We start from the raw sequence: 23,967 nt of genomic DNA on the forward strand, positions 1-23,967 counted from the left end.
CCAACCACCAACACACACACCACACACCACCACCCCCACACCACAACCACATTTCTCCTCCTCCTCCTCCTTCCTTCCTCCTCCTCCTCCCCTTTCTCCTCCTCCTCCTCCTCCTCCTCCTCCTCCTTCTCCTCCACCTCCTTCTCCCCCTTTCCCCTCCTCCTCCTCCTCCTCCTTCTCCTACTCCTTCTCCCCCTTTCTCCTCCTCCTCCTCCTTCTCCTCCTCCTCCTCCTTCTCCTCCTCCTCCTTCTCTCCCTTTCTCCTCCTCCCCCTTTCAACTCCTTCTCCTTCTCCTCCTCCTCCTACTCCTTCTCCTCCTCCTTCTCCCCCTTTCTCCTTCTCCTCCTCCTCCTTCTCCTCCTCCTCCTCCGCCTCCTCCTCCTCCTTCTCCCCCTTTCTCCTCCTCCTCCTTCTCCCCCTTTCTCCTCCTCCTCCTCCTCCTCCCCCTTTCTCCTCCTCCTCCTTCTCCCCCTTTCTCCTCCTCCTCCTCCTCCTCCTCCTCCCCCTTTCTCCTCCTCCTCCTTCTCCCCCTTTCTCCTCCTCCTCCTCCTCCTCCTTTCTCCTCCTCCTCCTTCTCCTCCTCCTCCTTCTCCCCTTCTCCTCCTCCTCCTTCTCCCCTTCTCCTCCTCCTTCTCCTCCTCCTTCTCCCCCTTTCTCCTCCTCCTCCTCCTTCTCCTTCCTCCTCCTCCTCCTCCCCTTCCTCCTCCTCCTCCTCCTTCCTTCCTCCTCCTCCTCCTCCTCCCCCTTTCTCCTCCTCCTCCTCCTCCCCCTTCCTCCTCCTCCTCCCCTTCCTCCTCCTCCTCCTCCTTCTGCCTCCTCCTCCTCCTCCTTCCTCCTCCTCCTCCTCCTCCCCCTTTCTCCTCCTCCTCCTTCTGCCCCTCTCTCCTCCTCCTCCTTCTCCCCCTTTCTCCTCCTCCTCCTTCTCCTCCTCCTCCTCCTCCCCCTCCCTCCTCCTTCTCCTCCTCTTATTCTTCTTGCTTTTCTTCCCGCCCCCTTTTTTTTTGGTCAAAGGATTTCAAAATAGCAATCACAGTCTGAGATGATTTGGTCCAACCTGCTCAACTTATAAATTGGGAAACTTCGCCCAGCTAATGTGGCTCAGTTATTGAGCGTCGACCTATGAATCAGGAGGTCTCAGTTCAATTCCCAGTCAGGGCACATGCCCAGGTTGTGGGCTCGATCTCCAAGAGGGGGCATGCAGGAGGCAGCCAATCAATGATTCTGTCTCATCACTAATGTTTCTCTCTCTCTCTTCCTCTCCCTTCCTCTCTGAAATCAATAAAACACTTTTTTTTAAAAAAAGTGGGAAACTGAGTCCCATAGAGAGAAAGCCACTCACCTGGTATTCCATCATATGAAAAGGAAACCTAGCCCTGTCTGGTTTGACTCAGTGGATAGAACATCGGCCTGTGGACTGAAGGGTCCCAGGTTCGATTCCGGTCAAGGGCACGTGGCCAGGTTGCAGGTTTGACCCCCAATAGGGGGCATGCAGGAGGCAGCCAATCAGTGATTCTCTCTCATCATTGGTGTTTCTATCTCTCTCGCCCTCTCACTTCCTCTCTGAAATCAAAAATATATTTTAAATATATTTTTTTAAAAGTTACCAGAAACAATTGTGCCATCAAGAACAAAAACCTGGCCTGGCTGTGGTGGCTCAGTGGATTGAGCATTGTCCCATGGACCAAGAGGTCCTGGGTTCGATTCCCAGTCAGAGCACATGCCTGGGTTGCAGGCTCTATTCCCAGTAGGGTGTGCAGGAGGCAGCCAATCAATGAGTCTCTCTCATCATTGGTGTTTCTATCTCTCTCGCCCTCTTGCTTCCTCTCTGAAATCAATAAAAATATATTTTAAAAAAAGAAAGAAAAGGAAACCTACACCCACAAAATCCCCCATAGAGACTGTGTTAGCCCCCGCCACCCAGAGCTTTCTGGGCCATGCTCTCCTGGGTCAGCATGGTAGCTATCATCGGCATCAGGGGATGCTCATTGATTCCTTAGGGAGCTTTACCCAACCATCCCCTTGGCTCTGACCTGCCCTGGGCCGGGTGTGGGAAGGGAACACATTGGAACAGGCGTAGTTGGAGAGCCCTCCTGTCCAGAGCAGGGGTTCTGCCTTCTGAGAGCTGAGAGCTGAGAGCAGGCCTCCAATCAAGTGCATGGGGCAGCTGCCTCCCTGGAGCTGGCCCTGAGGAGATGCAAAGAAATGAAAGCTTCTGTCAGAGCTTGTGATCTCGCCAGGGTCGAGACGACAGGGAATCCCAAAGTGAAACATCCTTCTCTTAATTCCATTCAAATCAAGTCAGTGTTGGCCAAGGGCAGGGCCCTGTTAACACAGCACAGGCAAGGCCTGGGGCACGGAGGGTCGGAGGTGCCTATGCCCAGTTTCAGGGAAGAAGGGCATGACAGAGGGAAGGTGATTTTTTAAAAATATTTATTGATTTTAGAGAGGAAGGGAGAGGGAGAGAGAGAAACATCAATGATGAGAGAGAATCATTGATTGGCTTCCTCCTGTACACCCCACACTGGGGATCGAGCCTGCCACCTGGGCACGTGCCCTGACTGGGAATTGAACCGTGACCACCTGGTTCCTAAGTCAACACTCAACCACTGAGCCATGCCAGGCAGACTCGAGTGCTTTTTAAACAGCAGAAGCAGAAAGGACTGGCAAGAGCCCTGAAGCTGTCCTCAGAGGCCTGCCAGGCTGGGCCCCTCACCTGCTGCCCTCCAAGCCCAGAGTCCCAGCCCTGGGTCCTGAGCCTGGGTGCCGGCCCTGCGCTCCAAGGGCTCCCAATGAAACTGGGTGTATACATGTGGGAAGGACACAGAAGAAAGGGGCCACGTACTTGGATCCTTGACCCTGAAGATAAATAGCACAGTCACTTCATAAACTCCAGCAAGCCCCAGTGCCTGACTGGTCACAAGTATGTGAGCCCTCCTTGTGCCCCCAACCAGGGAGGAGAGCGTCAAAGCTACCTTGGTGGGCTCCAGGCGCTCCAGCCATCCCCACGCCAGTGGCACCACAGGGCATGGAAGCCAGTGTCCACAGCCCACACTCCCCTGGTAACAACCTCCCAAAGGAAGGGAAGTGCCTGGGACAGTCCCCTAGACTCTATGCCATCATGTGTTGATAGGACGGTCCCACCAGTGTGCATGGAGCCCAGTGCGGGTTCCCAGGGAGAACAACCCAGGTTGGTCTGCTTCTCTAATGCACCCAAGAGCTGTCCTTCATGGAGAGATGCTTTTTGAGCCCAGCTGGTGTGGGTCAGTGGTGGAGCACCAATCCCTGTCAGGCCACAGGCCCGGGTTGCAGGCTCAATCCCCAGTGTGGAACATGCAGGAGTTGGCTGATCAATGATTCTCTCTCATCATTGATGTTTCTCTCTCTCTCCCTCTCCCTTCATTGCTGAAATCAATAAAAACATATTTATTTTTAAAAAGAGGTGCCACCCTGGCCCATCCTGCCTAATGGTTAGAGAATCCACTCATAGACCAAAGGGTCACTTGTTCAATTCCCAGTCAAGGGCATGTACCTCAGTTACAGGTTCGGTTCCCAGCCCTGCTGAGTATAGGAGGCAACCAATCGATCTCTCTCTCTCTCTCTCTCTCTCTCTCTCTCTCCCTCCCTCCCTCCCTCCCACTCTCTAAAAATCAATGGAAAAATTATCCTCAGATGAGGGTTTAAAAAAAAGAGGTGCCTTTTGAGTGGGAGTCAGGATGGGGATGGGGATGGGGTGCCATGGTTCTGCGATTCTCTAGACTCCCCATCTAGACTCGGTATCTTGGCATGAAACACTTATTACTTCCTGCTTGGTGAAAAAAGCCAATCTGAAAAGGTTACATATTCTGATTTCAACTATATGGACTTCTGAAAGACAAAGCGCAAGAGCCTTGGAAGATCAATGGTGATTCTTAAGGCAGTGAAAGTGTTCTGTATGATACAGTCATGATGGATACATGTCAGTATACATTTGTCAGAATCCATAGAATCTACAACCCAAAGAATGCACCCTAATGTAAACCATGGGCTTTAATAATAATGTATCAAGGTTGGCTCATCAATTGTAACAAATGTACCACACCAGTGCAAGATGTAAATTACATAAGAGGGGAAATGGTGTGTGTTTGGGAGGGCGGGTAAACAAAGGTATGTGGGAAATCTCTGTAATTCCTGATCATTTTTTCTATAAACCTAAAACTGCTCTAAAAAATAATAAAGTTTGCCCGGCCGGCGTGGCTCAGTGATTGAACATGGACCTATGAACCAGGAGGTCACAGTTCGATTTCCAGTCAGGACACATGCCCGGGTTGCAGACTCCATCCCCAGTAGGGGGCATGCAGGAGGCAGGCAATGACTCTCACTAATCATTGATGTTTCTATCTCTCTCCCTCTCCCTCTCCCTTCCTCTCTGAAATCAATAAAAATATATTTTAAAAAATCATATCCTCAGGTGATTAAAAAGTTTATTAATGCTTAGAAAAAAGTGTATCACTTCCTTCTTATAGTTTAGTCAGATCTGGCGTGTTTTGTTTTGTTTTTTAACCCAAATGATAATCCCTAAGCCCCCTTTCCAAAATGTATGCTCACTGCAGCAAGCAGGACGATTGCCAAGCCCAAGCCCTGTGAACGTCCCAGTGGAGGAGGAGTGACGACACGTAGGCACTTTTAAGACATCGCCATGACATGGGCATACGCTGTGCCATCATGCCCTCAGGAGGCAATGCAGAGCCTGCCCCAGGACCATCTCAGGAGCACCAGGGACAATCCCACGTGGACAGCAGAGCACTTGAGGGGAAACCAAGCCAGGACAGCACCCCTAAATGCCCTCGGCAGCACTGGCTCCAAAGCAAAGAAACTCTGTGGCTTTGTAATATCTTTTATTAAACAAAATAAAATTTCCTCTATGTTAATTCATTCATACTTTCTCTAAATCTGGCCTTTAAAAAAATCCCCTGGGGCACAGTCCCATCCTTTCTTTGATTTTCCTTCCACTGATCCCAAACCTCGGCTGTAGTCTGCGTCCTTTCAAAGGACAAAAGCAGACCCGGAGGCCTCCGAGCCGCCCGCAGCACGCTCCTGCCCGCGGGAGGTGCAGCTCCCGTCACCATCTGGACCATGGCTGCCGGGGACACTCAAAGCCTGAGAATCAAAGTGGCAGCATGTCAGCGCCTTCACCGGCCCTTCTCCAGCAGCACAAAACCAGTTCTCCCAGCCAGTCCTCTGGGGACCGGAGGTCACGGCGATGTGGTGGCACCGTCCCCTGGCAGCCGAGCGTCCCAGGCTTCTCTTTGGGCAGGCCTGGACCAGGGCCTTAGGGGATCTCTGTGTCCATGGTATAAATCTGAATGAGATCAGACACAATGTTATCAATGATTGGCTTGGTAAGGTCGTCACTAAACACCTAGAAAGGAGAAGGAAAACAAGTTCCGATTAGACTCCCTCTGTGTTAACCGAGGCTCCCGCTGCTAAGTGTCGACTCGCATTGCATGGGGGGACGGCACGAGGACTTGCTATTGGAGGTGACGGAGGCTCTCTGCAAAGCCAGTTCAGTCCCCACCTACCCAGGTTGATCACAAAGCAGAGAACATTCCAGATGGAAAAGGCCTGGGTGATCACTTGGCTCAGACAGGAGAGGGGGCTTGTCCCAGGTTACATAGGCAGTTGGTCATAGAGCTGGGCCCAGAGCACGGGCTCCTGCCTCCCCGCCATCCCTGCCCGGGCCCTCTTAGGTCGGTCTCTGGGGATCTTAAGAGAGAAAGGGGTGGGAGTCCATTTCCAGAAATAAGCAGGCAGGGTCACCTGGACCCCACTCCAACCTAGGCTGGCCCCTTCTCCATAGGGTGGACCAGGCATCCCCTTGACTGTGCCGGAGAGGTGACAAAATTGTAAGACGAGTCCCCAGGGGGCCAAATCAAGGGTGGGGCGCGGCTCAGGGCTGACCCTGCATGTTTCCAGGGAAGTTCTGGCCCTCAGCTCCTGGGAGGGACCTCTAGGTACCTGCCCTCTAGGTACCTGGCAGCGCTGCCTGAGGAGGAGGCCTTGGTTTGCCTGGGCGCGCGCTCTGCAGGTAGTCTCTACTGACAGTGCTGTCTGAGGGGGGGTTGGGCCCAACATACGACCTTGGCCTCCAGGGGCTGGAGCCTGAGACCGAGGTCAGCCACGTGGGCGCCCCAGGCCTGCAGGACCCACTCCCAGGGAAGTCCCTGCACACCGCGGCCAGGGATGCTTTCCTGGTGGCAGCGCCCGTGCATGTTGGCACATCAGTGCCGGGGCCTGGAAGCTGTGCCCGGTCTCTCCTGCACCCGCCCTGTGTAGACTCGTTTTAGTTTTGCTTGGCAGGGTCCACTACCTGTGTGCTCCCAGAGACCTCAAGCCAAGAAGTGGCCTTTAAAAAGTAGTCCATGCCCGGCTGGTGTGGCTCAGTGGATGAGCATCGACCTATGAACCAGGAGGTCACAGCTGATTCCCCGTCAGGGCGCATGCTCGGGTTTCAAACTCTATTCCCAGTGTGGGGTGTGCAGGAGGCAGCCCATCAATGATTCTTTCTTATCACTGATGTTTCTATCTCTATATCTCTCTCCCCCTCTCCCTTCCTCTTTGAAATCAATAAAAATATATTTTTTAAAGTAGTCCAGGGCCAAAGACAAGAGGACTCTTTGAGACATTGAGACTTTCTACAACAAGCATGCCAAACTCGCGGCCCCCAGGCCACACACGGCCCACAACGAATATTTGTGCGGCCCAGCCAATGTAAAGGTATGTAAGAAACGTTTTAATAAAAATTTCATAACCTCATTTTTAGAATATCCTGTTATACACAATTATTAATAACAAACTACAACGTTCGCTAATGACTGAGTGCTATAATCCTGTGGCATTCATTTCCCTTATGTGTCTTACGCGCAGGTGCACCATTTCTCTCCACTAATGCCAGCAGCGAATATTTTAGCAGCCGATGGCCACGTCATTAGTCGTGGACTGACTAGTTTGGTGTGCGCAACAGGAAATATTTCGCTTTCGGAGAACAAGCAAAATAGGTTTATTTGCGTGACGCTTATTAATTTGTGCAGTTATTCAGTGTCTGGTAAGGTAATGTTCAAGAAAAAATATTACTTTTTATTAAAATGTTCTATTATTTTACATTAATGATGACTTATTGATTTCAGCCCTTTGTGTTCAGCGTGTCTCTATCGACATAAACCTACGTTTCTATGAAAATGGAAGCTTTTGCTGTTTTGCAGTCCACATAAGCTTAAACCTTGTTTATTTGGCCCGTGTCAGCCTTTGAGTTTGACATGCTCGTTCTACACCTCCATCGAGGAGATGCCCCCCAATGCCCCTCATTGGAGAGGGGTTGGCCTGCTGCCTCATCCCAGCCAGTGTTCTCAGTCCTTGGCAGGCTGAGGAGGAGCAGGAGCGGGGAGGGAAGGGAGCCCAGGGATAGACATCTTGTCATATTTTTTTTCTTTTTCTTTTCTTTTCCCTTTGAATAAATAACACTTTTTGAGGCAAAAAATAAAATAAAATAAAATAACTAAAGTAGTCCACGGCCAAAAGCTGGAAGCCACCCAAGGGCCCCTCCATGGAGGGCTGGACAAACACAATGTGGTCCACCCAGACCATGGCCTCGTATGCAGCCTTCAAGAGGGCAGAAACTGACCCGTACTCCAACGCACTACTGATTTGGAGGCGGTGCCTCACGGGCCCAGAGGCTGGACCCGGCCTAGCGCAGAGGCCAGCAGCCGCAGGCACAGTCGAGCGCAGGCTTCTGGTGGGCAAGTGCATCAAGCTTGGCTAAATCTCCTGACTGCACGGCGGAGCCCCAGCCCCCAGCAGACAAGTGACAACAGAGAGGCGGTTGCTGCAAACAGTGGCGGCGGAGAGCATGCGAGCAGAGAAAGTGTTTACAGATCAGACATGGGTGTCAGGACGGGGCAGGCAGGCGCCATGGGGAGCTGGCGCTCACAGCTCGCCGAGTCCACAGGGTGCCCAGGACGCACACAGTGCACCGGGCCCAGAATCATCCAGAAAAGGTGAGGAGTTGGGTGAACCTGAGCACCCCACCTCGAAGAAGCCGCTTCTTCCCAGTTGTAACAATTACTGGTTAAGTCTGTGGTGCCCAGAAGACAGGGTCCTAGAGCGTGAAGCGAGTCTGAAGCAGAGGCGGTAGGTATAGTAGCGTCCAGGGACGGCCAGGAGCAAGTGAAGAGGAAGGAGCGCAGGAAGGCAGACACAGGAGAGACACAGGGACAGTGGAAACCAGTGACGACATTGCAGATCCAAGCAGCTGAGGGACTGGGGCCTCTGTGCCCACCAGGTGCCCCGAGAAAACAGGGCCAGGGGCTGACAGGTCCTCTGCCACCACCTGATTGCAACAGAGCAGGGACACTGCAGGCACAGGATCTGGGAGCCCCGCGAAGCCAATGCGTGGAGCAATACTTTCTGTGCATACAGATGCCCTTCCATCGCCATGCTGTGCGGGTGCATCTGGCCCAAGGTGGGGTTATGGATGCATTTGCTTAGCCATGTGATCACCTACTATGTGCCAGGTCCAGGCACTGGACGCAAGGCAGTTGATAAAGCAGACAAGACCCCTGGCCTCCAGGCACTTATAGTCTGGCAAGGGGTGGTAGGGGGAATTCCACAGACAATAAAGGCCAGCAGAACAGAGAAGGAAAAACTGTGGACTCCCATGGAGGGCAAGCAGACCACGGGGAGGGAGTGTCAGGAAGGGGGAGGCCCCATGTAAGCCAGAGCTGCAAGAGGGGAGCAGTGGGGGGAGGGGGGAGAGGTAGTGAGGAGCTGGCCCAGGACGGCACCCATGGGGCACACTCCCTTATGGGAAATTAATAACCGATGACACATTTAGAAGACTTCTGGCCACTGTGGGTTTGTGCAGGAGGGGGGTACGCCAAAAGGGGACACTTCAAGTTATGTCAAATTCTGCTTACATAGAACCTCATTCTAGACCAGCCATGGGCAAACTACAGCCCGCGGGCCGAATCCGGCCCGTTTGAAATGAATAAAACTAAAAAAAGAAAAGACCGTACCCTTTTATGTAATGATGTTTCCTTTGAATTTATATTAGTTCACACAAACACTCCATCCATGCTTTTGTTCCGGCCCTCCGGTCCAGTTTAAGAACCCATTGTGGCCCTCGAATCAAAAAGTTTGCCCACCCCTGTACTAGACCAAGCATGTCAAACTCGCAGCTGCCACATGCAGCCCACAATGAATATTTTTGCAGCCCAGCCAATATAATGGCATGTAAGAAACGTTTTAATAAAGATTTCATAACTTCATTTTTACAATATCCTGTTATACATAACTAGAGGCCTGATGCACGAAATTAGTGCAAGGGGCTCGGCCCTTGAAGCCCCAGCTTTGTCTGGAAGGACGTCGGTCTAATTAGTATATTATGCTTTTATTATGATAGATTATTAATAATGAACTATAACTCTCGCTAATGACTGATTACTATCATCATGTTGCATTCATTTCCCTTATGCATATTACGCACAGGCGCACCATTTCTCTCCGCTAATACTAGTCCTGAATATTTTAGTAGTCGATTATGACGTCATTAGTCTTGGACTGACTTGTTTGGTGTGCACAACAGGAAATATTTTGCTTTCAGAGAACAAGAAAAATAGATTTAGTTGTGTGATGCTTATTAATTTGGGCAGTTATTCAGTGTCTGGTAAGTTAATGTTCAAGAAAAAATATTAATTTTCATTAAAATGTTCTATTACAGCCGAACCGGTTTGGCTCAGTGGATAGAGCGTCGGCCTGCGGACTGAAGGGTCCCGGGTTCGATTCCGGTCAAGGGAACATCCGGTCAAGGCAACATCTTGGTTGCGGGAACATCCCCTGTAAGGGGCGTGCAGGAGGCAGCTGATCGATTTCTCTCATTGATGTTTCTAACTATCCCTCTCCCTTCTTCTCTGTAAAAAATCAATAAAATATATTTAAAAAATAAAATAAAATAAAAAAATAAAATGTTCTATTACTTTATGTGAACGATGACTCATTTATTTCAGCCCTTTGTATTCAGCGTGTCTCTACCGAAATAAACCTACGTTTCTATGAAAATTGAAGCTTTTGTGTTTTTGTGGCCATGTAAACTTAAACCTTGTTTATTTGGCCCGTGTTAGCCTTTGAGTTTGACATGCTTGTTTTAGACCAAGGCTAGACAATGAGGTGTTAGGAAGAGAGGAGCATCAGACTTCAAGTATGGAAAAGAAAAAAAAAACACACAGAAAATGGTCTGAAAATCCCATTCTAAAATAAGGGGACCACCCAGGGGAAATTTGACAGAGGGCGGAAGTCCTTGAGTACAGCCCTTCTGACGGACAGATGTCACCTTGCTCTCTACAAATGTCACTTTGAATTCTGCAGGTCTAGGGGAGGCAGGGGAACCTACCCACCATCCTCTCCTCTCTCTCTACCTGTCTATCATCTAGCCAATCTATTCACCCATCCATCCATCTAGCTAGCTCTCTACCTATCTACCACTAAAGCTATCACCTATCTATCTACCTATCATTCATCCATCTAATCTATCCATCTATCCATCTTCTAGCTAGCTATCTTTCTCCAGCATCTATCTACCTACCCATCATCCATCCATCTTTTTAGAGCAGCGGTCGCCAGCCTTTCAGACCTCACGGACCACCAGTTGGCGACCGCTGTTTTAGAGCACCCCCCCATACTTCTGATGCAAAGCCAAGTTTATTAACCTCTGACCTATGACACAAGCTTCCACTCCATTCACTAAAAGTGCTTGACTGAGCTCAGTAATTCTCAACTGGGGGGACCCCTAGCCCGGGACACTTAGCAATATCTAGAGACATCTTTGGTTGCTATGACTAGTGGGGAGATGCCCCTGACTCTGAGTGGGCAGAGGCCAGCGATGCTGCTCAATATCCTAGTGCCCAGGATGCCTCAGCACAGAGAATGGTCCAGCCCCAGACGCCCACAGTGCCAAGGGGAGCATCCCTGCCTTCGACTTAGAAATGACAGGGCATTTGCAAGCTTCAATGTTCCCTAGTGGCCCACATCTCTCTGCTGGATCATCGCTACAAAGACACAGGGACTTCTAAAGGAAAGGGGGACACATGCCCGTGCACTGAGCAGTCACCTCACCTGCCACCATGGCTTCTCGGCCTCGGCCTCGGCGGGCACCTGGACCCCATAGACCTGCAGGGCCAGGTGGAGCACCGCCACCGCTATGTGCTGAGCCTGGAACCGGACGCACAGCCCCCCGTGGTAGCTGTCCCGCAGCAGGGCCCAGGCAGTGACGGAGATGGGGGTCCGTTGCCAGCTGTAACGATTCAGCCAGTTCTTGAGAGAAATCAGGTAGTGGAGCAGGTACTGCAAAGACACGCCAGTCAGCCTCTTGGCTCACAGGGCTCTGGCCCCCAGTCACCCGCCTCCTCACTGTGGGGCATTGCGCTTCCTCTGCCCGCCAGCCACTCTCCAGGAAGCTGTCTCGATGCATATAAAATACAGATGGGCCCGAGTCACCTCCTGATCAAACCTTCCAGTGGTGCTCTGTCACTTAGAATAAAGCCCCAGTGCCTTCCGCTGGCATCCGAGCCCAGCCTCCCTCTCGGCCTCGTCGCCCGCACCCCACCTTCCTGCTGTGTTTGGCCGCCAGGGGCCTCCACCTCAGGGCCCTGACACCTGCTGCTCCCTCAGCCTGAAATCATCTCCACTCCTGTCCCAGTCCCCACGTGCCCACCCACCATTGTCCCCCAGGCCCCGCCCCCAAAACCTGCCTGGACCACTCTTAATGGCCACCCCCGCGAAATCCCTCTCCATCGCATGGCCCTGCTCTGGCCACCGTCAGCATCACGGCCCCCCCCATACCCCCCCCCAAACATAAGCCCCGGAGACAGCACCCTCATCTACAGAACAGAGCATGGCGCCCATGTGCCCAGACGAGACAGGACCCTGCTTTCGGGGGAACTAGAGACAGATGACTGCATTTTGCAACAGTGCCCATGGCTGTGAGCTCTTCGTCAATGAACTTCCAGCTCAGTTATGTCAGCTCCCGCCCTGGGGAGACGGCTGCTTTGCCTGAACCTCCTGCTCAATTGAACACACTAGTAAGTCTGGCCCCCCACATGCGTGGGGCTCCAGCACACCTGGAAGAGGGGCCTCACCCACCACTTCCCTGACCCCTATGGAAGGGAAAGACACAGCTCGCTCGCAGGTCACACTGGGCCCCCTCCCAGCGGGTGCCATTCTTCCCGGGACTCTGCCCTCTGACTGCCTGGCAGAGCCAGGGGCCCTCCTGCCTTGCCCCTGCATCGAGCCGGCGCCAGGAAAACGCAACTTTCAAAATTGCCGCCAGGGGTTTCCAGGAGTAGGTTGGTGGTGTGGAAGGGAGGGGTGAGATTATAAAAAAGGGCAACACGAGGGATCCTTGAGGTGATAAGAGTTATTTTGTATCTAACTGGGGTGGTGGATACATGACACACGAGCATAAATTACATTGTATGGCACCAGCGCAGTACAAGTAACCAGGTAACACCAGGAACCAGGGCACTGTAGCAGTGCCCACACTCCGGCTGCTACATTGTATTCATTTTACAAAATGTCTCTCCCTCTCTCTTCCATTCTCTCCAAAAATCAATGGAAAACTATTCTTGGTGAAGATTAAACGGGGTGTCTCTGCGTTATTTCCAACTGCTTATATATCTACACTTACCTCAATAAAAATTCAATTGCAAAGAAACAAAATCCTGGCACAGAGCCCCACAATCCCCCCCCCCCCAAGTCCACGCCCAATGTCCAAGTGCTTTAAGGATTTAATGTGATCCTTTTGCTGCTGTTTGAAACCGTTCTTCTGTTGGCCCTCACACTGAAGGATCCTGGGTTTCATTCCCAGTCAAGGGCACGTACCTCGGTTGCAGGTTCGATCCCTGGCAGTTGGGGCGCATGTGGGAGGCAACCAATCGATGTGACACTCTTACATCAATGTTTCTCTCCCTCTCTCTGTCTCTCTCTTCCTTCCTCTCTCTAAAAATCAATTTTTTAAAAAACTGAACTGGATGCAAACTCCAAGGCAGAGCAGCAGCTCTTGGGGACAGGAACTCTAGCAGATCACAAACCAGCCCTGATTCATGTGGCTCGCTGAGCGCACAGTGTATGTGGGTCACGGGATCGTCAAGGGCTTCAGAGGACAGCCCGGATCCCGGCTCGTGGCCACAGCTGAGCAGGCAGAAAGGCAGAACCTCAGAAAACCCCACAAGTGGGACAGGAGAGGCTGCCTGAGCCAGTCACTGCATGCCATTGGGAGCCCCGGTGCCCAGCTGTGACCCTGCCCTTCTAACGTCCCCCATGTGCTCTCAAGGATTCCATGGGTGCACTTCCGGTATGAAGAACGAAGAGGTCCGTACCTTGTGTGGGTGCTGAAAGGAGACCTGGAAGCGCAGTACCCGCAGCACAAGGAGCTCACACTGCACAATGCTGTCCCGGATCACCCAGAATCGGGAGTCCAGCTCCAAGGGCTCGCTGCCCGGGTGGAAGTACCTGTGGAGAAATGGCGATGCTTACAGCAGCCACGGACGTGGCCCTGAGCAGCCCCTGAAGTCACGTGATGTCCAGATCTAAACTCCAATATCCTTCTGCAATATGATTAACATAGTGTCATTCGCCCTAGCAGGTTTGGCTTGGTGGACAGAGCGTCGGCCTGCGGACTGAAGAGTCTCAGGTTCAATTCTGGTCAAGGGCACATGCCCGGATTGTAGGCTCGATCCCCGTGGTGGGCGTGCAGGAGGCAGCCAAGCAATGATTCTCTCTCATCATTGATGCTTCTATCTCTCTCTCCCTCTTCCTTCCGTCTAAAATCAATAAAAATATATTTAAAAAATTAATAAATAAAATTTATTAAAAAAACAAACATAGTGTCATTCTACTTCTGTTTTGTTGTTTGTTGTTGTTTTAATCTTCACCAAGAATAGTTTTCCATTGATTTTTGGAGAGAGTGGAAAAGAGAGGGAGAGACAGAGAGAAACATCGATGTGAGAGTTGCACATCCATTTGTTGCCTCCTGCATGTGCCCCAACCAGGGCCCAGGCCGGGGAGGAGCCTGCAACTGAGGTATGTGCCCTTGACCGGAATCGAACCCAGGACCGTTGGGTCTGCTTTATCCATTGAGCCAAACTAGCTAGGACTACTTCTGTTTTTATAAATTGTTTTTCATATACATGTCTAGTGTACAGGATAAAAACTGTAAACAATGGAAGAAAGAAGCCAACTTCTACTTTTAGTCCTGATGGGCTGTCCCATATCGCCCAGCAAGATGTCAAGTATAAAGGTGAGCCCTAGCTGGTTTGGCTCAGTGTATAGAGTGTCGGCCTGTGGACTGAAGGGTCTCGGGTTCGATTCCAGTCAAGGGCACATGACTGGGTTGCAGGCTCAATCCCCTGTAGGGGGCATGCAGGAGGCAGCTGATCAATGATTCTCTCTCATCATTGATGTTTCTCTCTCCCTCTCCCTTCTTCTCTGAAATCAATAAAAAAATATTTTTTAAAAAAGTATAAAGGCAGGCTCTCTGGCCTGAGCCGGTTTGGCTCAGTGGATAGAGCATTGGCCTGTGGACTGCAGGGTCCCAGGTTTGATTCTAGTCACGGTCACATACCTCAGCTGCAGGCTTGATCCCCGGCCCTGGTTGGGGCACCTGTGGGAGGCAACCAATCAATGTGTCTCTGTCATATCGATGTTTCTCTCTCTCTCTCTCCTCTCTCTCTCTCCCCTCCCCCCTTCCACTCTCTAAAAACAACTAAAAACCTCTCTGCCGATGACTCATCCTTCCTAGCTCCTCACTCATTTTCCAGCTCCCACACAACCCCACCTGAGCCCCATGTCCAATTAGCGATCAATACAATTTCCCCTCTTGCCAGTGCTCCCTGCTGGCGGCCCGGCAATTATGGGTGGACTCCTGCCGCCCTCCCTCACTGCCCTCTCCTGTTTTCCTCTTAGCCTTTTGAGGTACACTGTGAACCTGCCGTGCTTTTAGTAGGTGGGGAGTGCTTTTTTCTCTAACCTGTTTATTAAAAGAGAAACAGCACAGAACAGTTTTCTTCCCTAACGATTAGAGTTCCTGGACCGGCGATGAGGCTCCGCTAGTCAGTGACTTTCCATAAATCACTCTCTCCTGGGCCCTGAGGGCCTTGATGCAGCCCACCCGCTGCCTGGACCCTACATCCTTCCCCTACAGCAGGGGTGAGGAACCTTCTTTTTGCCAAGGGCCATGTGGATATTTATAACATTATTCACAGGCCATACAAAATGATCCACTTAAAAATTAGCCTGCTTTAGCCCTAGCCAGTTTGGTTCAGTGGATAGAGCACTGGCCTGCAGACTGAAGGGTCCTGGGTTCAATTCCGGTCAAGGGCACATGTCCGGGTTGCAGGCTTGATCCCCAGTGCAGGGTGTGCAGGAGGCAGCCTATCAATGATTCTCTCTCATCACTGATGTTTCTATTTGTCTCTCCCGCTCCCTTCCTCTCTGAAATCAATAAAAATATATATTTTAAAAAAAATGAGCCTGCTTTATTTGGTCAATCATTTAATTAACTCACCCCTAATGCCTTGGAAGGGCCAGACCAAATGATTTTGCAGGCCTTATATGGCCCGCGGGCCGGATGTTCTCCACCCCTGCCCTACAGGAACACAGTTGCTTGGGCCCACAGGTGATGCCCACACCAGGGCCAGAGCTGCTCCTTAGCAGCTCTGACTGGTTTCTCTCACCTCCTACACCAGTGGTTCTCAACCTTGGCTGCACATTAGAATCACCTGGGAATCTTTTTAAAATCCTGATTTCTGGGCCCCACCCCATAACAAAGAAACAGAATTTCCGGAGGATGAGGGAGCTTAGAGAGATGTGTTGGACAGGAAAGACTGAACTAGTTGGGTTCTGTGGGCCCCACAGGTCAGCCCATCATACAGGGGAGTATATGGACCATGCCTCCCTGCTCCCTCCATGCCATGCCTCCCTCGCCTCCCTCACCCCGACACCCGGACTTCTTCATAACAACCCTCCCCCACTCCATCTGGCCTTTGAGGCTTCCCATTATCTAGTCCAACTTCTTCCCCACAGACCCTCTCCAGGCTTCTGACACCAGCTCATTCCCACTTTTTTTATATATATATTGACTTCAGAGAGCAAGAGAGAGGGAGAAAGAGCTAGAAACATCAATCATGAGAGAGAATCATTGATCGGCTGCCTCCTGCATGCCCCCGCCCCCCGCCCCACAGGGATAGGGCCCACAATATCTGGGCACGTGCCCCAACAGGGAATCAAACTGTGGCCTCCTGGTTCATAAGTCAATGCTCAACCACAGAGCCACGCCGGCCGGGCTCATTGCCACCTTTGCTGCTGGTACTTCCAGCCCTGGTTCAAGGCCACCCAAGTGCTTCCTTCAAAGTTTGACTGCTAGTGCCTGGGAGGTAGGGCACAGTGGGACCCTCCTCTGTCCTCCCCATCGGGTGGACACCAGGAAGTGTCCCCCAAGGCCTGGGCCCGGAAGCTGTCACCTGTTGGACACGTTGATGATGTCACGGGTTCGCAGGGGCTGTTCTTCCACTTTGCCAGCCAAGTAAAGGGCAGACATGGCAACCAAGTAGGGGTCATAGGCGTCCACGTTGATCTCGCAGAAGAACTTATGGTAAATGGCACAGGCGGTGGCGACGGGAATGGACTGCATCCCTAGCTTGACACCTACCGAGAGAAAATAGGCAGGAGATACCTCAACCCAGAGCCCTCCCCCTCCTCCAGGGTGAGGGGAGCTGCTGGGTTGCGCCCTAAGGCACAGACCTGCTGGGACAAGACCAAGATCTTGGAGCCCAGCCAGCAGTGACTGGGTCTTTCACGGAGTCCTCGGCCCGAGGGGCTTAGAGAGAGCCTTCCCAGAATCTAATGGCCTAATGGGCCCCTAGGGCTTGTGCTCAAAGCTCCAGTAACTCAGCAGATCCTGCTCTTCTCCCATGCCCCCAGGACACCCCCAGCTTCCGCTCTGCAGACCACACCGGTGAAGCAATGAGACTACAGCTCAGTCAGCTCCTGGCATCGCAGCTTCTGCACATCCTGAAAGGACCACTCCACTGTTGTATGTGTGTTGCCAGCAAGTGCTTAACTAGAGATCAGCACCGCTCCCTCAGCTCCGCTAACCAAACTCCTGCCAAGATGGCAGGAGCGAAAAACGGCCTCTGAGCATCAGACAGATATCACAGTCCTGAGGTGACCAGTCCTGGAGTTTGTTAACCAACGTCACCCCAATAAATGCACTCAATCAATCAATGTAAACATTAGACTCAGGCCCTGGCCGGTGTGGATCGGTTGGTGGGAGCATCATCCACACACCAGAAGGTGGGGAGTTCAATTCCCAGTCAGGGCACATCCCCAGGGAGCAGGTTCCATCCTTCCCCAGTCGGGATGTGTGCAGAAGGCAACCAATTGCTGTTTCTCACACTGATGTTTCTTTCTCTCTCTATCTATATCTCTATCACTATCTCTTTCTGTCTCTCCCTTCCTTTCTCTCTAAAAAATCAATTTAACGCCCCCCCCCACGCAAAAGATTATACTTGTCCAGCCAGTGTGGCTCAGTGATTGAGCATTGACCTATGAACCAGGAAGTCACAGTTCAATTCCCAGTCAGGGCACATGCCCAGGTTGAGAGCTCGATCCTCCGTGTGGTGCGTGCAGAAGGCAGCTGATCAATGGTTCACTCTCATCATTGATGTTTCTCTCTCTCCCTCTCTCCCTTTCCCTTCCTCTCTTAAGTCAATAAAATATGTTTGTTTTTTTAAAAACAGGTCTTATTCAGCACTGGTTTCCTAGTCTGCAGGTTAGAAAAGGCAAGCACTCTCTCATAGCCATTTGGCCTGGAGGTCAAATCCCCCCAGTATTAACTACAACAATCAAGGCTTAACTACAACAAGACTGCGCACAAAGACCACTAGGGGGTGCACCAAGAAAGCATAAAAAAAATGCGGAGACAAAGAAACAGGACAAAATTGTCAATGGAAGATATAGAGTTCAGAACCACACTTTTAAGGTCTCTCAAGAACTGTCTAGAAGCCGCCGATAAACTTAATGAGATCTATAAGAAATCTAATGAGACCCTCGATGTTATGATAAAGAACCAACTAGAAATTAAGCATACACTGACTGAAATAAAGAATACTATACAGACTCCCAACAGCAGACCAGAGGAACGCAAGAATCAAGTCAAAGATTTGAAATACGAAGAAGCAAAAAACACCCAACTAGAAAAGCAAAATGAAAAAAGAATCCGAAAATACAAAGATAGTGTAAGGAGCCTCTGGGAGAGCTTCAAGCATACCAACATCAGAATTATAGGGGTGCCAGAAGATGAGAGAGAGCAAGATATTGAAAACCTATTTGAAGAAATAATGACAGAAAACTTCCCCCACCTGGTGAAAGAAATAGACTTACAGGTCCAGGAAGCGTAGAGAACCCCAAACAAAAGGAATCCAAAGAGGACCACACCAAGACACATCATAATTAAAATGCCAAGAGCAAAAGACAAAGAGAAAATCCTAAAAGCAGCAAGAGAAAGACAGTCTGTTACCTACAAGGGAGTACCCATACGACTGTCAGCTGATTTCTCAACAGAAACTTTGCAGGCCAGAAGGGAATGGCAAGAAATATTCAAAGTGATGAATACCAAGAACCTACAACCAAGATTACTTTATCCAGCAAAGCTATCATTCAGAATTGAAGGTCAGATAAAGAGCTTCACAGATAAGGAAAAGCTAAAGGAGTTCATCACCACCAAACCAGTATTATATGAAATGCTGAAAGGTATCCTTTAAGAAGAGGAAGAAGAAGAAAAAGGTAAAGATACAAATTATGAACAACAAACATGCATCTATCAACAAGTGAATCTAAGAATCAAGTGAATAAATAATCTGGTGATCATAATAGAATCAGGGACATAGAAAGGGAATGGACTGACTATTCTTGGGGGGGAAAGGGGTGTGGGGGATGCGGGAAGAGACTGGACAAAAATCGTGCACCTATGGATGAGGACAGTAGGTGGGGAGTGAGGGCGGAGGGTGGGGCGGGAACTGGGAGGAGGGGAGTTATGGGGGGGAAAAGAGGAACAAATGTAATAATCTGAACAATAAAGATTTAATTAAAAAAAAAAAAAGAAAAGGCCAGCAGAGTGCCCGCCAAAGGCAACTGTAGGCAGAGCAGGAAAAAAGCCACACCCAGGCCCAGGCAGGAAAACTGACAAGGGAACAGAACTCAAAAAAACGAGCACAGCTGCCCGGGCCGGTGTGGCTCAGTTGGTTGAGCGTCGTCCCATGCACCAAAAGGCTGCTGGTTCGATTCCCGTCAGGGCACATGCCTGGTTTCGGGCTTGATCCCAGGAAGGGGATGGGCAGGAGGCAGCTGATAGATGCTCGGCTCTCACATCGATGTTTCTCCTCCTCTCTCCCGCTCCCTTCCTCTCTCTCTCTAAAACAAACAGACAAACAAAAACATAACAAGGTGGTTTGCTTTACAGGTTAAAGCTCTCCCTCTACTCCACCCCTAGAACTTCTAAGGCAGTGATGGTGAACCTATGACACGCGTGTCAGAGGTGACACGCGAACTCATTTTTTGGGTTGATTTTTCTTTGTTAAATGGCATTTAAATATAGAAAATAAATATCAAAAATATAAGTCTTTGTTTTACTATGGTTGCAAGTATCAAAAAATTTCTCTACGTGACACGGCACCAGAGTTAAGTTAGGGTTTTTCAAAATGCTGGCACGCCGAGCTCAAAAGGTTCGCCATCACTGGCCTAAGGAAATCACTGCGATGGGTCAGAGAACCAAAACCAATGACCAGGATTAACAAGAGAAGGTCAAATGGCACCCAATAAATTGAAAGAAGGTGGAGAACCACCAACAATCATTGGGATCACCTTCAACATCCTCTGCCTGAGAAACTGTATCAGTTCCCTAGGGCTACTTTTAACAAATTACCACAAACTCAGTGGCTTAAAACAACACACTTTTTTTTCCTCTCACAATCCCGGTGGTCAGAAGTCCAAAATGAGTCTTGGGGTGTGGGCAGAGCTCAGGAGATCTATCTCAGTGCTGCAGCCGAAGCAACGCTGTGAGCACACTCCAGCGAACAGGTTTCCTTGGCACACCAGGAAGTGGCAACGCCCGCCTGACAAATCTCCAAGAGCCACCTACTCTTAGCCCCGACCCTCACGCCCATTGGATAACATAGCAAGTGTGTCCCTGTTCTATTGGCTGCTTACCCCTTTATATACGGCTGTACTTCCTCAATAAATTTACATCTGTGTCTCTGAACCTGGTCTCTGGAGTCATGCATGCAAGCGTCCTAGCGCATTGGGGCTCCGTCGTCCTCACCCCCGAGGGACCCCCTGATCCATTGGGGGGCTAAGCTCAAGGTGCTTGGCAGGACTGGTTCGTCCTGGAGGCTCCAGGGGAGTATGTTTCCTTGCCCTTTCCAGCTTCTGGTCACACTTGCAGTCTTTGGCTCGTGGCCCCGTCCACTATCTTCAAAACAGGCAGTGTAGCATCTTCTAACTCTGCTTCCATCATCACATGGCCTTCTCTTCTGCTCGTCCCTCCCCTGCCTCTCTCTTTGAGGATGGGTGTGATTCCATCAAGCCCATCAGATACTCTAGGACAGTGGTTCTCAACCTTGGCTGCACATTAGAATCACCTGGGAATCTTTTTAAAATCCTGATTTCTGGGCCTCATCCTCCAGAAATTCTGTTTCTTTGTTACTAATGTTGTGGCCCCACCCCATAACAAAGAAACAGAATTTCCGGAGGATGAGGCCCAGAAATCAAGATTTTAAAAAGATTCCCAGGTGATTCTAATGTGCAGCCAAGGTTGAGAACCACTGCTCTAGGTCAGAGTCTAGGATAATTCCCCCAGCTCAGCGTTTCTCCACCTGTGGGTCGTGACCCCTTTGGGGGTCGAACAACCCTTTCACAGAGGTCACCTAAGACCATTGGAAAACACATATATAATTACATATTGTTTTTGTGATTAATCGCTATGCTTTAATTATGTTCAATTTGTAACAATGAAATTGGGGGTCACCACAACATGAGGAACTGTATTAAAGGGTTGCAGCATCAGCAAGGTTGAGAACCACTGTCCCAGCGCAAGATGCTTAAGTCCACCTGTCAAGTCTCTTTTGCTACATAAGGTAACAATCGCAGGGTCCGGGGCTGAGAATGGGAACATCTCCACAGGACCAGTATTCAGCTTCGCACAGAAGGCAAAGGCATAGGCAATACGTTTTAATAGAGAAGTCCTTCTAAAGTGACACCTAAAGAGCTTTAAGTATTTCAAGATTTAAACTTCAGCCCGGCCAGCATGTGGCTTAGTGGTTGAGTGTCGACCAGGAGGTCACGGTTCGATTCCCAGTCAGGACATATGCCCGGGGTTGCGGGCTCGATCCCCAGTGTGGGGCATGCAGGAGGCAGCCGATCAATGATTCTCTCTCATCACTGATGTTTCTGTTTCTCTTTCTGTTTCTCTCTCTCTCTCTCTCTCTCTCTCTCTCTCTCTCTCTCTCCCTTCCTCTCTCAATTCTATATATATATATATATATATATATATATATATATATATATGATTTAAACTTCAGTTGCTAATTAGAGGTGAATGAGGGCGGGGTGTGCGGGGTCCCAGGGCGTGACCCCTTATTCCCAGAGATGTCAATACGGTGGTATTGCTGCATCTGACCTTCCACCAAGTCTTGTTTTATGCAGTCAACTCTCGAAGGGCAGCTTGCTCTCCTGGTTTACATGGACCCTCCGAGTAGACAAATAGAGCATTTGAGGGGACACTGCCACCCTTCCTGCTACACTTTGCAACTCTTCTTAGAACTATTATGGTTCTGCATCATTGCCACACACTGCCCGCCTTGACTTGAGACTCATCCAACGCCCCTCCCTCAAGGTGCATACAAAGTAACAAACGTAGAAAGCAACCGTCTGCCAGCTGATTAAGATACTTTTGACAGCTGAAAAACGTCTCTCCAGGAATCCCATTGTTTCCTTGCCTAACTTGGGCTCGGGGGGCACCCGGTGTGACAGGACCTCTCTAACAAGGCTTGTCACGAGCCTCTGCAAGCACGTGCTCAAAAGGCTCGGTGCAACCAAGTGCCATGCAGTGTCCCTGTGCTGCGGGACAGGAGCGGCAAAAGGCACAATGCACTCAACTGGCTGCAGGCACCCCGACTCGGCCACCTTCTAGCTGGGGCCAGTTCCTCTCTTTTGGGCCTGAGCGCAGGGTGGTGAAATGACAATGCCCGCGTCTGCCCTGTAACTCAAAGCCTAGTACCCAGGGCGTGGCGGAAGGCAGAGGCCCGGTTCAGGCCCGATCTCTTCCCTCTGCCCAGCCACGCGGGCTCCGCGTGGTGAGGGTCCCCTCCTCCGGGAATCGGGGCCCCGCAACGCTGGCCTCGACCCGCAGACCCTGGCCTCCACGTCCCGCCCGCGCGGGACTGACTCTCTTCCTGGCCACGGTTACCTGCCTCCATGATGAACCTTGTCACGCGGAAGTGCACCCTCGCCTGGGGTGCGGGCCACCCCTTGGTGCCCGGCGCCGCGTCCTCCTCTCCGCAGCTGTCCAGGCTAAGGTCCTCCATGGGGCCCCGCCCGGAGGCCCCAGACCCCCGGCGGGAAGGGCTACAGTCCCCAGCGCGTGGCCGCCGCCGGCGGGGGTCCTAGCGCCGGGCGCGGCCGCCCTGCCCCGCCCGGCGGCCCCACCTGCCCCGCCCCGCCCGGGCCGGCCCGCCACCCGGGTTCCCCCCCCCCTCCGGGGGCGAGCGCGCGGCGGCGCGCAGAAGGCGGGAGGAGGAGCGGGCGCAGGCTCTGGCCCCGGCAGGCGCAGGCGCAGAGGCCGCTGCAGCCTGACCGCTCGCACCCGTGCCTGCCCACCGCGCCCCTGAGCCCCGCCCCCGAGAGCCTTAGGTCCGCCCCCCGGAATACGCAGGTCCCGCCTCCCGGAGGACGTCACGCCCTGGGACCCCGCACGCTCCGCCCTCATTCACCTCTAAGCCCTGCCCTTGGGAACGTCGGGCCCCGCAGCCCAGTCCCCAAAGGCCACATGCCCGACCTAAGGGAGCTGCACGCCCGAACCTCCGGGGCGCAACGAGGTCACCCCCAGGCACCTGAGCTGGGATCCGACTAAGGTGTCGCTCCGGGCTGGTGGCCCAGCGCGGTGTAGGACGGGGAGCGTCTGTCAAGCCCAGCCTAGGCGCAGGGCGCTTACGGGAGTTCACGCTGAGACTTGGGCGGCTCCCAACAGAAAATGGCGTGTGATTCAGTGTCAGTTTCGTAAAAGCCAAATCCAGGTTTGCCTTAGTGCCCTGGCGTGCAGATGAGCCCCGGAGGGGATGCTGCGCGCAGAATGAGGGCGTTGGGGGTGTTTGTCTCTGTTTTACAGCAGCCCTGCAGCCCTTGGGGGTCTGGTTGCTGCTCGCCTTTCCAGCCCGGCCGGCCCTCAGTAGAAAGTTTTCCATGTTTGCTGGATGCATGTTGAGTATTCAACTCACAGAACCATGCCACCTTTCGTTTGTGTCTGGCACAAACAGGAAATGGTGCATCAGGCGTTATAGGTGTGTGTGGTGCACCAAAGGAACTCGCAGCCTCACTCGGGTCATTCTGATGGAGTGAAATAATTGCTGATTTGAGAGAGCTGAGAAGTTGAGAGGAAAAGTCACTGTTCCCAAGCCCTTGTGCCTGGGTGACAAGGCTCCACCTCCCGCTCACCCCCACCCACCCAGCCTTCATCCCCCGCCTCAGACCCCCACCTGACCAGCTCCCCCAGTCTTCTCTCCACATCAGCCAGCTAAGTTTTCCGTGGCTGCTGAAACAAACGACCACAAGCTGCGGGCTTAAAACAACAGGAATTTACTAGACAGTAAATTCCCAATTATGGAGGCCAG

The 23,967-nt window shown here is 51.6% G+C and overlaps 1 protein-coding gene across 3 annotated transcripts; it reads right to left on the minus strand.

Annotated features, from left to right (window-relative positions):
• Positions 1-1,935: 1,935 nt before the first annotated feature.
• Positions 1,936-22,771, minus strand: CCNQ (cyclin Q). 3 transcript variants are annotated; one of them, XM_081081436.1, is made up of 5 exons: positions 22,548-22,771; positions 16,546-16,729; positions 13,405-13,537; positions 11,144-11,371; positions 4,860-5,339 (listed from the first exon to the last, which is right to left on the minus strand). In XM_081081436.1, exons 1-5 carry the CDS (start codon positions 22,663-22,665, stop codon positions 5,310-5,312), a joined length of 693 nt encoding a protein of 230 aa, XP_080937562.1. In that variant the 5' UTR covers positions 22,666-22,771; the 3' UTR covers positions 4,860-5,309. The 3 variants fall into 3 exon arrangements, with proteins under 3 accessions (XP_080937563.1, XP_080937562.1, XP_080937561.1); XM_081081435.1 differs by having other exon boundaries at positions 4,860-5,399; XM_081081437.1 differs by lacking the exons at positions 4,860-5,339; positions 11,144-11,371 and adding an exon at positions 1,936-2,185 and having other exon boundaries at positions 22,548-22,761.
• Between the last annotated feature and the right edge of the window lie 1,196 nt (positions 22,772-23,967).

This window comes from Myotis nattereri, assembly GCF_964212035.1.
Source record: "Myotis nattereri genome assembly, chromosome: X".
Lineage (NCBI taxonomy): Eukaryota > Metazoa > Chordata > Mammalia > Chiroptera > Vespertilionidae > Myotis > Myotis nattereri.

Coding starts and splice junctions, on each gene's coding strand:
- CCNQ (XM_081081435.1), bottom strand. CDS start 22,665: ATGGAGGACCTTAGCCTGGACAGCTGCGGAGAGGAGGACGCGGCGCCG. Junction 16,730..22,547: donor AAGGTTCATCATGGAGGCAG/GTAACCGTGGCC, acceptor TTCTCTCGGTAG/GTGTCAAGCTAGGGATGCAG. Junction 13,538..16,545: donor ATCATCAACGTGTCCAACAG/GTGACAGCTTCC, acceptor ATTTCTCCACAG/GTACTTCCACCCGGGCAGCG.